The 13,510-nt window shown below is 43.4% G+C and overlaps 1 protein-coding gene across 1 annotated transcript; it reads left to right on the top strand.

Annotated features, from left to right (window-relative positions):
* The first annotated feature begins 588 nt into the window (after positions 1 to 588).
* Positions 589 to 11,351, top strand: LOC120055389 (nestin-like). Its single transcript, XM_039003253.1, has 9 exons — positions 589 to 1,367; positions 1,676 to 1,764; positions 2,117 to 3,726; positions 4,864 to 5,133; positions 7,264 to 7,406; positions 7,658 to 7,728; positions 8,351 to 8,808; positions 10,378 to 10,786; positions 11,341 to 11,351. The coding sequence occupies exons 1-9, from the start codon at positions 601 to 603 to the stop codon at positions 11,349 to 11,351; spliced, it is 3,828 nt and encodes a 1,275-aa protein (XP_038859181.1). The 5' UTR covers positions 589 to 600.
* The last annotated feature ends 2,159 nt before the right edge of the window (positions 11,352 to 13,510 follow it).

Genomic DNA, 13,510 nt, shown 5'->3' on the forward strand with positions numbered 1-13,510 from the left:
AACACCATTTTGTTATGGAATAGGTTGGATAGGTTAGGTCTTAGATGCATGATTAGACACTACCACTTCAGCAATATTAGCAGGCTAGTTAATTGGTTTTGTAACAATTGTTAATTTCTCCATCTCTTAGACTGCATCTTGGCTCAGCCTTGCCCCTGCTCTCTTAGAGGAGTGTGTGCAGTCTGTGGCTCACCCTGAGCCATTACAGGCACTCCTCCATCACCATAAAAATGGACATCACTTAGACACCAATGGTAGGTGGGGTGCAGGATTTGGAAATCATTTACTTTTCTGAATTTATTTTCTTTGTTAAAAAAAAAATACTTCTGTCCTAATATTTCAATATTTTCCGGTAGAACTTAGGAAATGCTGGAAATGTAGTTAAGTTATTCCCGATGTTAACCTGTGACGGTCTCTCCTTTTCTAGCTCTAAGGTCCACTGGTGGTGACTACATCCTCTCTTCACTGTCTTTCCCTTCCTCTGTGAAGGAAGAAATTGCCTCTTGCCAAGCAGGCCCAGAGAGACAGTCCTATCCCACCATAAAGGGATATCAAAGCCCTTTCCCATCTGATGAACCAGAGATGAGCTTGGACTGCAGAATGGCAGATCGTAAGGTCTGGACTGTAAAGCCACCAGCCTGTTCTGCTTCTGTGGAGGTCGAGGTCAAGACTATAGAGGACGCCACTGAGATAACCGTTAAACGCAAGACAATCAACAAAGAGATGATAAAAGAAACCAGGAGAGATAAAGCTGTTCTCTGCCCTCAGACTCGCAGCGGGCTGAAAACCAGCCGCTTGACTGCTTCCTGTCTGCGCCGTCAACCCGTACTGCGGTTGAACAGGCTTGACATTAGCGATATGCCGTTACCCAAGTCCTTGCTAACACTGATTCTAAGGAGAGGGAGACTGCAGGCTGAGACAAGACGCCCAGGACCGAAAGGAATTGACAGAAAGAAAAAACGGAGAAGAGGTCGTGGTATTACAAATGAGAAGATTGAAACGCACACACTTGACATAAGCGATATGCCGCTACCCAAGTCCCCGCTAACACTGACCCTAAAGAGAGGGGTACTGCTGGATGATCCGACGAGTTCCCAAGTCCAGAAAAAAAGAGGTAGAAAAAAAGGAGAGAAAATAGGACCTGGTATCACAAGATTAAAGATTGAGAAGATTGGAGCACACACGCTTGACATAAGCGATGTGCCATTACCCAAGCCCTCGCTAAAACTGGTTATAAGGAGAGGGAAATTGCAGGCTGAAGCAACAGGTTCTCAAGGGAAAAAAACAAGGGGCAGAAAGAAAAAATGGAGAAGACGATGTGGTGTCAAAAATGAGAGTGTGAAAAGAGAGCGGTCACCTGAAACTGAGTGAGTGTCCACTGTGGAACAGAGGTATTCAAATCCAGGCCTCAAGGTCTGCAGTGCTGCTGGTTTTCTTTTCTCCCAGGTTGTAAATGTATTTATTAATATCATTGATTGTTCAGAGAATACACTCACCTAGTGTACAGAGGACTGAATCAGTCCCTGATTCGAGGGGTATTGGAGAAAAGTTTATAACCATCAGTGGTGCAGACCTCAGTCCAGATTTGAAGTAGTAGCGGTTACTAGTAGTGGCTAGGACCTTGGCAGTGAACTTACCCATTTGAAAACTGACTTTCATTTTGGTCTCTTCTCAGGGAAGAAGCTGAACCATCAGATAATGAACTTTGGACCAGTGTTAATACAGGGGTCACTCTCAATGAAAAGACCCCTGTCGATGAATCTGGTAAGAAAAGTTCCTTAGTGAGTGTAGAGCAGCGAACGTCAAGCTCCTTAGATATGCAAAACTCCTGAATAAAGAATAAGAAATTAGAAATGACAGCCTTAAAGATGCAGAAGAACGTGGTTACTAGACCAAAAGGGTCAAGATATTCTGCAGTAAACACTTTCCCTGCATCTATTAGGCTGCAGTACCTCGTTCTTTATTTGAAGAAAGTTCCATATCTCTTCACTGCACTGTATTGAGATTTGTTCAAATGTGGTCTAGTCTGTTTTTATCAAGCACCGGATCTGTCTTACCTGTCTATGTGTTAATGTCTATGTGGATGTCTTGCTCACTTCTCTCTTTTCAACACTAGGTGGAGACCATCCTTCTCATTTCCCATCATCTCATAAGAGGGAGGAGGAACAGCCCATACAGACCTTTCACACAAAGGAGCACAGTGGTCATATGGCCGAAGGGCAGAACAGAGAAGAAGTCTCAGAGATTGTACCTCAGGACTCACTAACTCCTGAGCTATCCAGCACCGCTCACAAAATTAATTCAGAGGAGCACAGTGGTCAGATGGCCAAAGGGCAGAACAGAGAAGAAGTCTCAGAGATTGTTCCTCAGGACTCACCAACTCCTGAGCCATACAACACCTCTCACAAAATTAATTCAGAGGAGCACAGTGGTCATATGTTCGTCGGGCAGAACAGAGAAGAACTTCCAGAGATGGTACCTCAGGACTCACCAACTCCTGAGCCATCCAACACCTCTCACAAAATTAATTCAGAGGAGCACAGTGGTCAGATGGCCAAATGGCAGAACAGGGAAGAACTCTCAGAGATTGTACCTCAGGACTTACTAACTCCTGAGCCATACAACACCTCTCACAAAATTAATTCAGAGGAGCACAGTGGTCATATGTTCGTCGGGCAGAACAGAGAAGAACTTCCAGAGATGGTACCTCAGGACTCACCAACTCCTGAGCCATCCAACACCTCTCACAAAATTAATTCAGAGGAGCACAGTGGTCAGATGGCCAAATGGCAGAACAGGGAAGAACTCTCAGAGATTGTACCTCAGGACTTACTAACTCCTGAGCCATACAACACCTCTCACAAAATTAATTCAGAGGAGCACAGTGGTCAGATGGCCAAAGGGCAGAACAGGGAAGAACTCTCAGAGATTGTTCCTCAGGACTCAACAACTCCTGAGCCATACAACACCTCTCACAAAATTAATTCAGAGGAGCACAGTGGTCATATGTTCGTCGGGCAGAACAGAGAAGAACTTCCAGAGATGGTACCTCAGGACTCACCAACTCCTGAGCCATCCAACACCTCTCACAAAATTAATTCAGAGGAGCACAGTGGTCATATGTTCGTCGGGCAGAACAGAGAAGAACTTCCAGAGATGGTACCTCAGGACTCACCAACTCCTGAGCCATCCAACACCTTTCACAAAATTAATTCAGAGGAGCACAGTGGTCAGATGGCCAAATGGCAGAACAGGGAAGAACTCTCAGAGATTGTTCCTCAGGACTCACCAACTCCTGAGCCATACAACACCTCTCACAAAATTAATTCAGAGGAGCACAGTGGTCATATGTTCGTCGGGCAGAACAGAGAAGAACTTCCAGAGATGGTATCTCAGGATTTTCTAACTCCTGAGCCATCCAACACCTCTCACAAAATTAATTCAGAGGAGCACAGTGGTCAGATGGCCAAAGGGCAGAACAGGGAAGAACCCTCAGAGATGATACCTCAGGACTTACTAACTCCTGAGCCATCCAACACCGCTCACAAAATTCATTCTGAGGAGCACAGTGGTCAGATGGCTGAAGGGCAGAAGAGAGAACTCCCAGAGGTGGTACCTCAGGACTCACTAACTCCTGAGCCATCCAACACCTCTCACAAAATTCCTTCCGATGAGCACAGTGGTCAGATGGCTGAAGGGCAGAAGAGAGAAGAAGTCTCTGAGATTGTACCTCAGGACTCATTAAGTCCGGAACCATCCAACACCTCTCACAAAAGCTTTCACTTACAGGAGCACAGTGGTCAAATGGCCGAAGGGCAGAACGTAGAAAAACCTTTAGAGAGTGTACCTAAGGACTTACTAACTGAGATTGTACTTCAGCACTCGTTAACTCCTGAGCCATCCAACAGCTCGCACAAAAGAAGCCAGCGCGTCAAGGCATGCTCTTTCTGTGGCAAGACTTTCACTGACACACTGGGCTTGACAAGACACATGCGATCTCACATTGAGCAGAGGTCACACCAATGCACCCTGTGTGGGCAAGACTATGATTCCAGTGAGGACTTAGAGGAACACTGGAAGAGAAGCTGTGAGGAGAAGATAAAAAAAGACATTGGTAAGGACAATGGTGGGGAAACTGTCCAGCTAAAAACGCATCTGAAAAGAGACAAAAAACCTGATCTGAAAGCAGACAGAAAATCTGATCTGAAAGGACACACAAAAGACGGCTCCATAAAGTGCCATGTGTGTGGGAAAGTAACTACTCGTATGTTGGGTTTGCGAAGACACCTTCTACTTCACTTCAACAATGGCGCATACAAATGCCCTGTGTGTCCAACGACTTTTATAACAAATGCTGATTTGAGATCGCACCTGAGATTGAAAAGATCTTGTAGGGAAAAATGTTCTGATGAAGTAATTAATACCAAGGTCCATCTCCAATCCAACCCTGGTGAGTACAAGTGTCCTTACTGTGGGGACACTTTCCAGCTACCACATGATCTGAAAGGACACACAAAAGACTGTTCCAGAAAGTGCCATGTGTGTGGGAAAACAACTTTGAAGCCATGCGGCATGCGAAGGCACATGTTAAGACACAACAACAATGGCCCCTACAAGTGCCCGGTGTGTCCAAGGACTTTTATATCCCGTACTGATTTGAAGATGCACCTGAAAAAAAATAAGCAATGTAGGGAGAAATGTTCTGATGTCATGGTGAAGGAATTACTGTCATCAGTAGATGGTAGATGTGGGAAAAATGATACAGGAGTCATGACAAGCTGCCAACAACCAAGCTCCAGCAACACAGGTGGGCCTTCAAAGAATATTGAAGAGTTCTTTGAACAGTTCTCTTATGACTTTCAGCAATCCGATAACAGCATGAGTAGTGATGTGAACCTGAATAGCCTCAATGAAAACTACAGTCAGGAGATCAGTCAATACCAACCCATGAAGGACATTGACCCATTGAAGGACAAAAAGTCTGTGGATGATTCATTGGAAAATGAGATGCCCAATGACAAAGAACCAAACTCAACCATTGGCTTAACAGGGAAGCAGGTGTCCCAGACTGACCCAAAGCCTCTCCAGGATTCTCAACCAGAGACGAGCGGAGAAGTGAAGAACAAGATACAGGTGATACCGGTTTCGACAATAGATATGACAATACTAAAGGCCCTGCAATTTGAGGTTTTAAGGAAATAGAGGGCTCTAGACTCATTTTCTCCTGATGGCACTGGTGCCACTAACTTCTTCAGTTGGTGGCACCAGCTGTGATTTGGTGGCACCCCCAAAAAGGGTTATCACATAGACCTGGGCGATATGGAAAAAAATCCATAATGCGGTAAATTGCGTGAATTGGTGCGATAACAATAAATAGAACGATAAGTTTAATGGTCCCGTGTGGCTCAGTTGGTAGAGCATGGCGCTTGCAACGCCAGGGTTGTGGGTTCATTCCCCACGGGGGGACCAGGTTGAATATGTATGAACTTTCCAATTTGTAAGTCGCTCTGGATAAGAGCGTCTGCTAAATGACTTAAATGTAAATGTAAAACCATTTATTTTTTCTTTAAACTACTTCTACTACTAGTTTGATGGTTTTAGCATAAATTATTCCATATTAGCAAACTTATTTGAATAAAAATAAATGTCATTTATGAAGTCAGTCATTCACAATGCTTTATCAAGAAGTGTAATAGACTACTGAGATGCTATTCAATAAATAAGTTGTTACATCTAACATGTCCAAGCAGGAATGCATGATTCAAAATATTTTGATATCCAATCTAATCCAGTGATTGTCATGAATTTTGGGTAGACAATTAGGCTATTTGTGTTATATTTTACTGTCAAAATAGGGCTTTAGGCACTGCAGAGCTTGAGGCGTCACTATAGATATGGGTTCAATCCTGGGCAGTGTCGCAGCCGTCCGGAACCGGGAGACCCATGAGGCGATTCACAATTGGCCCAGAGTTGTCCAGGTTAGGGGAAGGTTTGGCCCGGCCCGGGATGTCCTCGTCCTCATCTCACTCCAGCGTTACTCCTGTGGCGGGCCGGGCTCATGCACGCTGACACGGTTGCCAGTTGTACAGTGTTTCCTCTGACACATTGGTGCGGCTGGCTTCCGGGTTAAGCGAGCAGTGTGTCAAGAAGCAGTGTGACTTGGCAGGGTCGTGTTTCAGAGAACGCACGGCTCTCAACATTCGCCTCTCCCGAGTCCGTACGGGAGTTGCGGCGATGGGACAAGAGTGTAACTTCCAATTGGATATCACGAAATTGGGGAGGAAAAAGGGCTTTAGAATTTTCCTATTTCTTTGTTCAATAGAGATGAATTTGCATTCATCATCTTCATGTACACTAATTTTATATATAGCTCAGGCCTAATTCAATTGGTACTAATTGTTGGTACTAATTCACCACCTGAGGAAGTGGAAACACAAAATGCATTAGATAGATAGATCACATTAGCTAGAACTCTAAATATAACACCTACTGCTAGTAGCCATGTATTAACCTGGGCCCCTATTCACAAAGTGTCTCAGAATAGGAGTGCTGCTCTCAGATCAGATCATAATAAATAAGACCTGATCCTGGATCAGCACTCCTTCTTTGAGAAGCTTTTGAATCTAGGGCCCTGATTGGAAGGCAAATTGAGCACCAACATGTTGCTGTAACGGAGTGTGTTTAATCCCACCAACATGTACACAACACTTGGCACTGAAGTCAACTGTACTGACAGACAGAGCTTGTGACACAGTGGGAAACGGTTCACTTAAGATCTTGGTGAGGATGATTTCACCACATGGTGACTACTAGTTCTAGCCTGCTAGTTTCACATCCACTACACTCAACCCCTAGTAGTCTGCTACAGTAGTCTGTGATCCGGGTTACGGCACCATTGTAACAGAGTGAGTTCTGTCCCCACCTGGGACACAAACTCTGGGGGTTGCCTCTGGACTGGGCTAAGAGGCATTCCTTTTATTTATTTATTATATATATATATATATGTCAAAATTGAACTACTATATATTTTATCCCCATTTTCTCCCTATATATCATTAATTATCCACTTTTATGACACTATAATATCATTTTGTCACTGTGGATAAAAGCATCTATACCATCTGGTGTTATCTACATGTTGATCCACCTTGATTTCAAGTTTGCAGAAGTGTGATACATTTAAGTTAATTCAAGAAAATAAATGAAAAGGCAAGGCTTTAAGTCAGTGTGCATTTTTATGACCATAATATATATTTTATACAGAGCGGGAAACTGCAGGCTGAGGCCACGGGTTCCAACGGACAGAAAAGAAGAGGCCGAAAGAGAAAACAGAAAAGAGGACGTGGTGTCAAAAATGAGAAGAGCGAAGCAAAGGGTGTGAAGAGAGAGCGGTCACCTGAAACTGAGTGAGTGTCAGCTGTGGAACAGAGGTATTCAAATCCAGGTAGAAAATTAATTGACCAAGGAATACACTCACCTAGTGTACAGAGGATTGAATCTGTCCCTGATTTGAGAGGTTATTGGGGGAAGGGTGGAAAACAGCAGTGGTGCAGACCTCGAGGCCCAGATTTGAATGCCCCTATTGTAGTGGCTAGGACCTTGGAAGTGAACTTACCCATTGAAAATCATAACTGACTTTATATTTGTCTGTCCTCAGGGAAGATGCCGAACCATCAGATAATAAACTTTGGACCACTGTCATTAAAAGGACCACTGTCTGTGATTCTGGTAAGGAGTGTTCCTTAGCGTGTAGAACAGTGAACATGAGCTCTTTATTCAAAACTACTGAATAAACAAACTACAAATGACAGCCTTAAAGATGCAGAGAAATTGGTTACTAGTGTTATGTTCTAATTTTCAGAGTAAATAACTCACGGACACTAGAGAAGCTTAACCAAGTTTAATTCTTCCCAAAGGGAAGCAGCTGTAATTCAGACACAGACATGGCCTACCCCGTGGTAGTATTCATACCCCACTTTGGGTGGAGTCTCCTTATCGCTAAACAGTGCATCATTATTGCTGAGCAGGGAGCTGAGGTATATGAGCCTTCAACGGTTTCTCCCGTTATTAGTACTGCCACATGCAATCGTGTTCCCTGCACCCCTCATGTCTCTTTTGTAACTAATGTACCTATACTTCTGAGTTTAACCATGTTCAAATTTTCACCCAGAATCCAACACGAGACCTAAGCGTCCATGCTATTCTGCTGTCAGAATAACCAAGTGCTTATGTGTATCATCCTTTGAGTTCAGTGAACACTTTCACTCTATCTTTTAGGCTGCAGTACCTTGACTTTGAGTTTGTCGATAATATGTGGATGTCTTGCTCACTTTTCTCTTTTCAACACTAGGTGGTGTCTCAGAGAGTGTACCTCAGGACTCACTAACCCCTGAGCCATCCAACACCTCTCACAAAAGAAGTCAACGAATCAAAGCATGCTCTTTCTGTCGCAAGACTTTCACTGAAACACTGGGCTTGACAAGACACATGCGATCTCACATTGAGCAGAGGTCACACCAATGCACCCTGTGTGGGCAAGACTTTGAATTCAGTGAGGACTTAGAGGAACACCAGAAGAGTAGCTGTGAGGAGAAGAAGAGTGGGGATGACTACTGTGGGGAAACTGTCCAGCAAAAAAAATATCTGAAAAAAAACCCTGATCTGAAAAGAGACAAAAAGCCTGATCTGAAAGGAGACAAAAAAGCTCATCTGAATAGAGTCAAAAAAGCTCATCTGAAAAGAGACAAAAAATCGGATCTGAAAGGACAAACAAAAGACGGCTCCATAAAGTGCCATGTGTGTGGGAAAGTAACTACTCGTATTGTAAGTTTGCAAAGACACCTTCTACTTCACTTCAACAATGGCGCATACAAGTGCCCTGTGTGTCCAAAGACTTTTATATTAAATTGTGATTTGAGATCGCACCTGAGATTGAAAAGATCTTGTGGGAAGAAATGTTCTGATAAAGTAATTACAACCAGGCTCCACCTCAAATCCAACCCTGGGGATTACAAGTGTCCTTACTGTGGGGACACTTTCCAGCTACCACGTGATCTGAAAGGACACACAAAAGACTGTTCCAGAAAGTGCTATGTGTGTGGGAAAATAAGTTCTCGAATATTGGAAATGCGAAGGCACATGTTAAAACACAACAACAATGGCCCCATCAAGTGCCCGATGTGTCCAAAGACTTTTATATACCAGACTGATTTGAAGAAGCACCTGAAAACAAAAAAAAATTGTTGGGAGAAATGTTCTGATGTGATGGTGAAGGACAATGCTGATTTGAAATTGCCCCGAAGATTGAAAAGGTCTTATAGGAAGACTTTTTCTGATGACGTAATTACAACCAAGATCCACCTCAAATCCAACCCTGGGGATTACAAGTGTCCTTACTGTGGGGACACTTTCCAGCTACCACGTGATCTGAAAGGACACACAAAAGACTGTTCCAGAAAGTGCAATGTGTGTGGGAAAACAACTTCAACGGCACGCGGCATGCGAAGGCACATGTTAAGACACAATAACAATGGCCCCTACAAGTGCCCGGTGTGTCCAAGGACTTTTATATACCATCCTGATTTGAAGAAGCACCTGAAACTGAAAAAACGTTGTAGAGCGAAATGTTCTGATGTGATGATGAAAGAAATACTGTCTTCAGGAGATGGTAGATGTCGGAAAATGTTCAATGAAACAGCAGTCATGACAAACATCCAACAACCAAGCTCCAGCAACACAGGTGGGCCTTCGAAGAGAATTGAAGAGCTCTCTCATGACTCGCAGCAATCCGATAACAGCATGAGTAGTGATATGAACCTTAATAGCCTTGAAGAAGACCACAGTGACAAGATCAGTCAATACCAACCCATTAAGGACGTTGACATAAGTAGCCTCCATGAAGACTTCAGTGATGAGATCAGTCAATACCAACCCATGAAGGACGTTGACCAATCCAACCCTGGTGAGTACAAGTGTCCTTACTGTGGGGACACTTTCCAGCTCCCAGATGATCTGAAAAGACACACAAAAGACTGTTCCAGAAAGTGCCATGTGTGTGGGAAAATATCCTCAAAGGCATGTGACATGCGAAGGCACATGTTAAAACATGACAACAATGGCCCCATCAAGTGCCCGGTGTGTCCAAAGACGTTTATATTCCATACCGATTTGAAAACACACCTGAAAACAAAAAAACTTTGTAGGGAGAAATGTTCTGATGTGATGGCAAAGGAATTACTGTCTTCAGTAGATGGTAGATGGAAAAATGGAAAAAAATGGAAAAATGTCAACGAAACAGGAGTCATTACAAGTTGCGATCAACCAAGTTCCAGCAACACAGGTGGGCCTTCGAAGGGCGGGCCTGTGTTGGGTTTGAAGAGCTTTGAAGAGTTCTTTGAAGAGCTCTCTAATGACTCCGATATCAGCATGAATAGTGACGTGAACCTGAATAGCCTCGATGAAGACTACAGTCAGGAGATCAGTCAATACCAACCCATGAAGGATGTTGACCTGAATAGCCTCGATGAAGACTACAGTCAGGAGATCAGTCAATACCAACCCATTAAGGATGTTGACCTGAATCGCCTCTATGAAGACTACAGTCAGGAGATCAGTCAATACCAACCCATTAAGGATGTTGACCTGAATCGCCTCTATGAAGACTACAGTCAGGAGATCAGTAAATACCAACCTATTAAGGATGTTGACCTGAATCGCCTCTATGAAGACTACAGTCAGGAGATCAGTAAATACCAACCTATTAAGGACGTTGACCAATCCAAACCCGGTGAGTACAATTGTCCTTACTGTCGGAAGACTTTCCAGCTCCTACGTGATCTGAAAGGACACAAAAAAGACTGTTCCAAGGAGTGCCATGTGTGTGGGAAAACAACTTCGACGGCATGCGGCATGCGTAGGCACATGTTAAAACACTACAATGGCCCCATCAAGTGCCCGGTGTGTCCAACGACTTTTGCATACCATACTGATTTGAAGAAGCACCTGAAAACAAAAAAACTATGTAGGGAGAAATGTTCTGGTGTGATGGCGAAGGAATTACTGTCTTCAGTAGATGATAGATGTAAGAAAAATGTTAATGAAACAGGAGTCATGGCAAGTTGTGAACAACCAAGCTCCAGCGACACAGGCGGGCCTTCAAATAGCATTGAAGAGTTCTCACATGATTTGCAGCAATCCGATAACAGCATGAGTAGTGATGTGAACCTGAATAGCCTCCATGAAGACAACAGTCAGGAGATCAGTCAAAACCAAGCCATTAAGGACATTGTCCAATCCAACCCTGGTGAGTACAAGTGTCCTTACTGTGGGGACACTTTCCAGCTACCTCATGATCTGAAAGGACACAGTAAAGACTGTTCTAGAAAGTGCCATGTGTGTGGGAAAATATCCTCGAAGGCATGCGACATGCGAAGGCACATGTTAAAACACTACAACAATGGCCCCATCAAGTGCCTGGTGTGTCCAAAGACATTTATATTCCATACTGATTTGAAGACGCACCTAAAAACAAAAAAACTTTGTAGGGAAAAATGTTCTGATGTGATGGCGAAGGAATTACTGTCTTCGGTAGATGGTAGATGTAGGAAAAATGTGAATGAAACAGGAATCATGACAAGGCTCCAACAACCAAGCTCCAGCAACACAGGCGGGCCTTCGAAGAGCGGGCCTGTGTTGGGTTTGAAGAGCTTTGAAGAGTTCTTTGAAGAGCTCTCTAATGACTCCGATATCAGCATGAGTAGTGATGTGAATCTGAATAGCCTCCATGAAAACTACAGTCAGGAGATCAGTCAATACCAACCCATGAAGGATGTTGACTTGAGTATCCTCCATGAAGACTACAGCCAGGAGATCAGTCAATACCACCCCATGAAGGATACTGACCTGAATAGCCTACATGAAGACTACAGTCAGGAGATCGGTCACTACCAACCCATGAAGGATGTTGACCTGAATAGCCTCCATGAAGTCTATAGTGATGATATCAGTCAATACCAACCTGTTAAGGACATTGACCCAAAGGAGGACAGAAGGTCTGTAAATGATTCAGGGGTAAATGAGATGCCCAATGACAAAGAACCAAACTCAACCAACGGCCCAAGGCCTCTCCAGGACTCAATCTGAGCCGAACAGAGAAGCTAAGAACGAGATATAGGTGATACCGGTGTCAACAATACATAAAACAAAACTAAAAGCCCTGCAATTTGAGGTTTTAAGAAAATGATGAAGAACAACAACTTCCTTATATGTATTTTTTTTTTTGTAGGAGGTGTTATGAATTAGGTTAGGTATTTAGATAGATAGATAGATAGATAGATAGATAGATAGATAGATAGATAGATAGATAGATAGATAGATAGATAGATAGATAGATAGATAGATAGATAGATAGATAGATAGATAGATAGATAGATAGATAGAGAGATTCCCACTAGTAATTACCAGTTGGAGGGGCATTCAAGTGGATCTTTCCCAGTCGTATGTTGGGATTTGCGAATTTGCGAGATGTTATGAACGCAGCATAACCCGAGTGAAAAGTCAGTTGTCTCAGGTGGCGGAGTCTCTCGATAGTTTTGAGGTATCCCCAGTTTGTGAAGCTACTCATGTTCATAAGAGGCAAACCAGATGGGGAGAAGGATGATTTATGTGGAGACATAGAGGAAACATTCTTTGCCAAACTAGACAGTGGTTTCCAGGTAATGGTTTGTCATAGTGAGAAAGTTTATTCTTGTGTGTATCTAGGTGAGAACTTCTGGGCAGAGATATACAGTGGTGTGAAAAAGTATTTGTCCCCTTTCTAATTTTCTCTGCTTTTGCATTATTGTTATACTGAATTATCAGATCTTCAACCAAAATATAATATTAGATAAAGGGAACCTGAGTGAACAAATAACACAACAATTACATACTTATTTCATTTATTTCATGAACAAAGTTATGCAACACCCAATGCCCCTGTGTGAAAAAGTAATTGCCCCTTTACACTCAATAACAGGCTATGCCACCTTTAGCTGCGATGACTCAAACCAAATGCTTCCTGTAGTTGTTGATCAGTCTCATGTGGCTGTGGAGGAGTTTTTGCCCACTCTTCCATGCAGAACTGCTCTAACTCACCGACATTTGTGGGTTTTCAAGCATGAATTGCTCGTTTCAGGTCCTGCCACAACATTTCAATTGGGATTAGGTCGGGACTTTGACTAGGCTATTCCAAAACTTAAAATGTGTTGCTTTTTTTGGATCATTGTCTTGCTACATCACCCAGCTGCGCTTCAGCTTCAGCTCATAGACGAATGGCCTGACATTCTCCTGAAGAATTCTATGATACAGAGCATAATTCTTGGTTCCTTCTATTAAGGGAAGTTATCCAGGTCCTGAGGCAGCAAAGCATCCCCAAACCATCACACTACCACCACCATGCTTGTCTGTTGGTGTGAGGTTCTTACTGTGGGAATGCAGTGTCTTGGTTTATGCCAGGCATAATGGGACCCATGTC

This window comes from Salvelinus namaycush, chromosome 11 (genome assembly GCF_016432855.1).
Source record: "Salvelinus namaycush isolate Seneca chromosome 11, SaNama_1.0, whole genome shotgun sequence".
NCBI lineage: Eukaryota > Metazoa > Chordata > Actinopteri > Salmoniformes > Salmonidae > Salvelinus > Salvelinus namaycush.

What these genes read in the sequence shown, in the direction of transcription:
- LOC120055389 (XM_039003253.1), top strand. Translation starts at nt 601, where the DNA reads ATGGCAGATCGTAAGGTCTGGACTGTAAAGCCACCAGCCTGTTCTGCT. An exon ending in GAGCGGTCACCTGAAACTGA is followed by an intron (nt 1,368 to 1,675) that starts GTGAGTGTCCAC and finishes GTCTCTTCTCAG; the next exon opens with GGAAGAAGCTGAACCATCAG. An exon ending in GACCCCTGTCGATGAATCTG is followed by an intron (nt 1,765 to 2,116) that starts GTAAGAAAAGTT and finishes TTTCAACACTAG; the next exon opens with GTGGAGACCATCCTTCTCAT.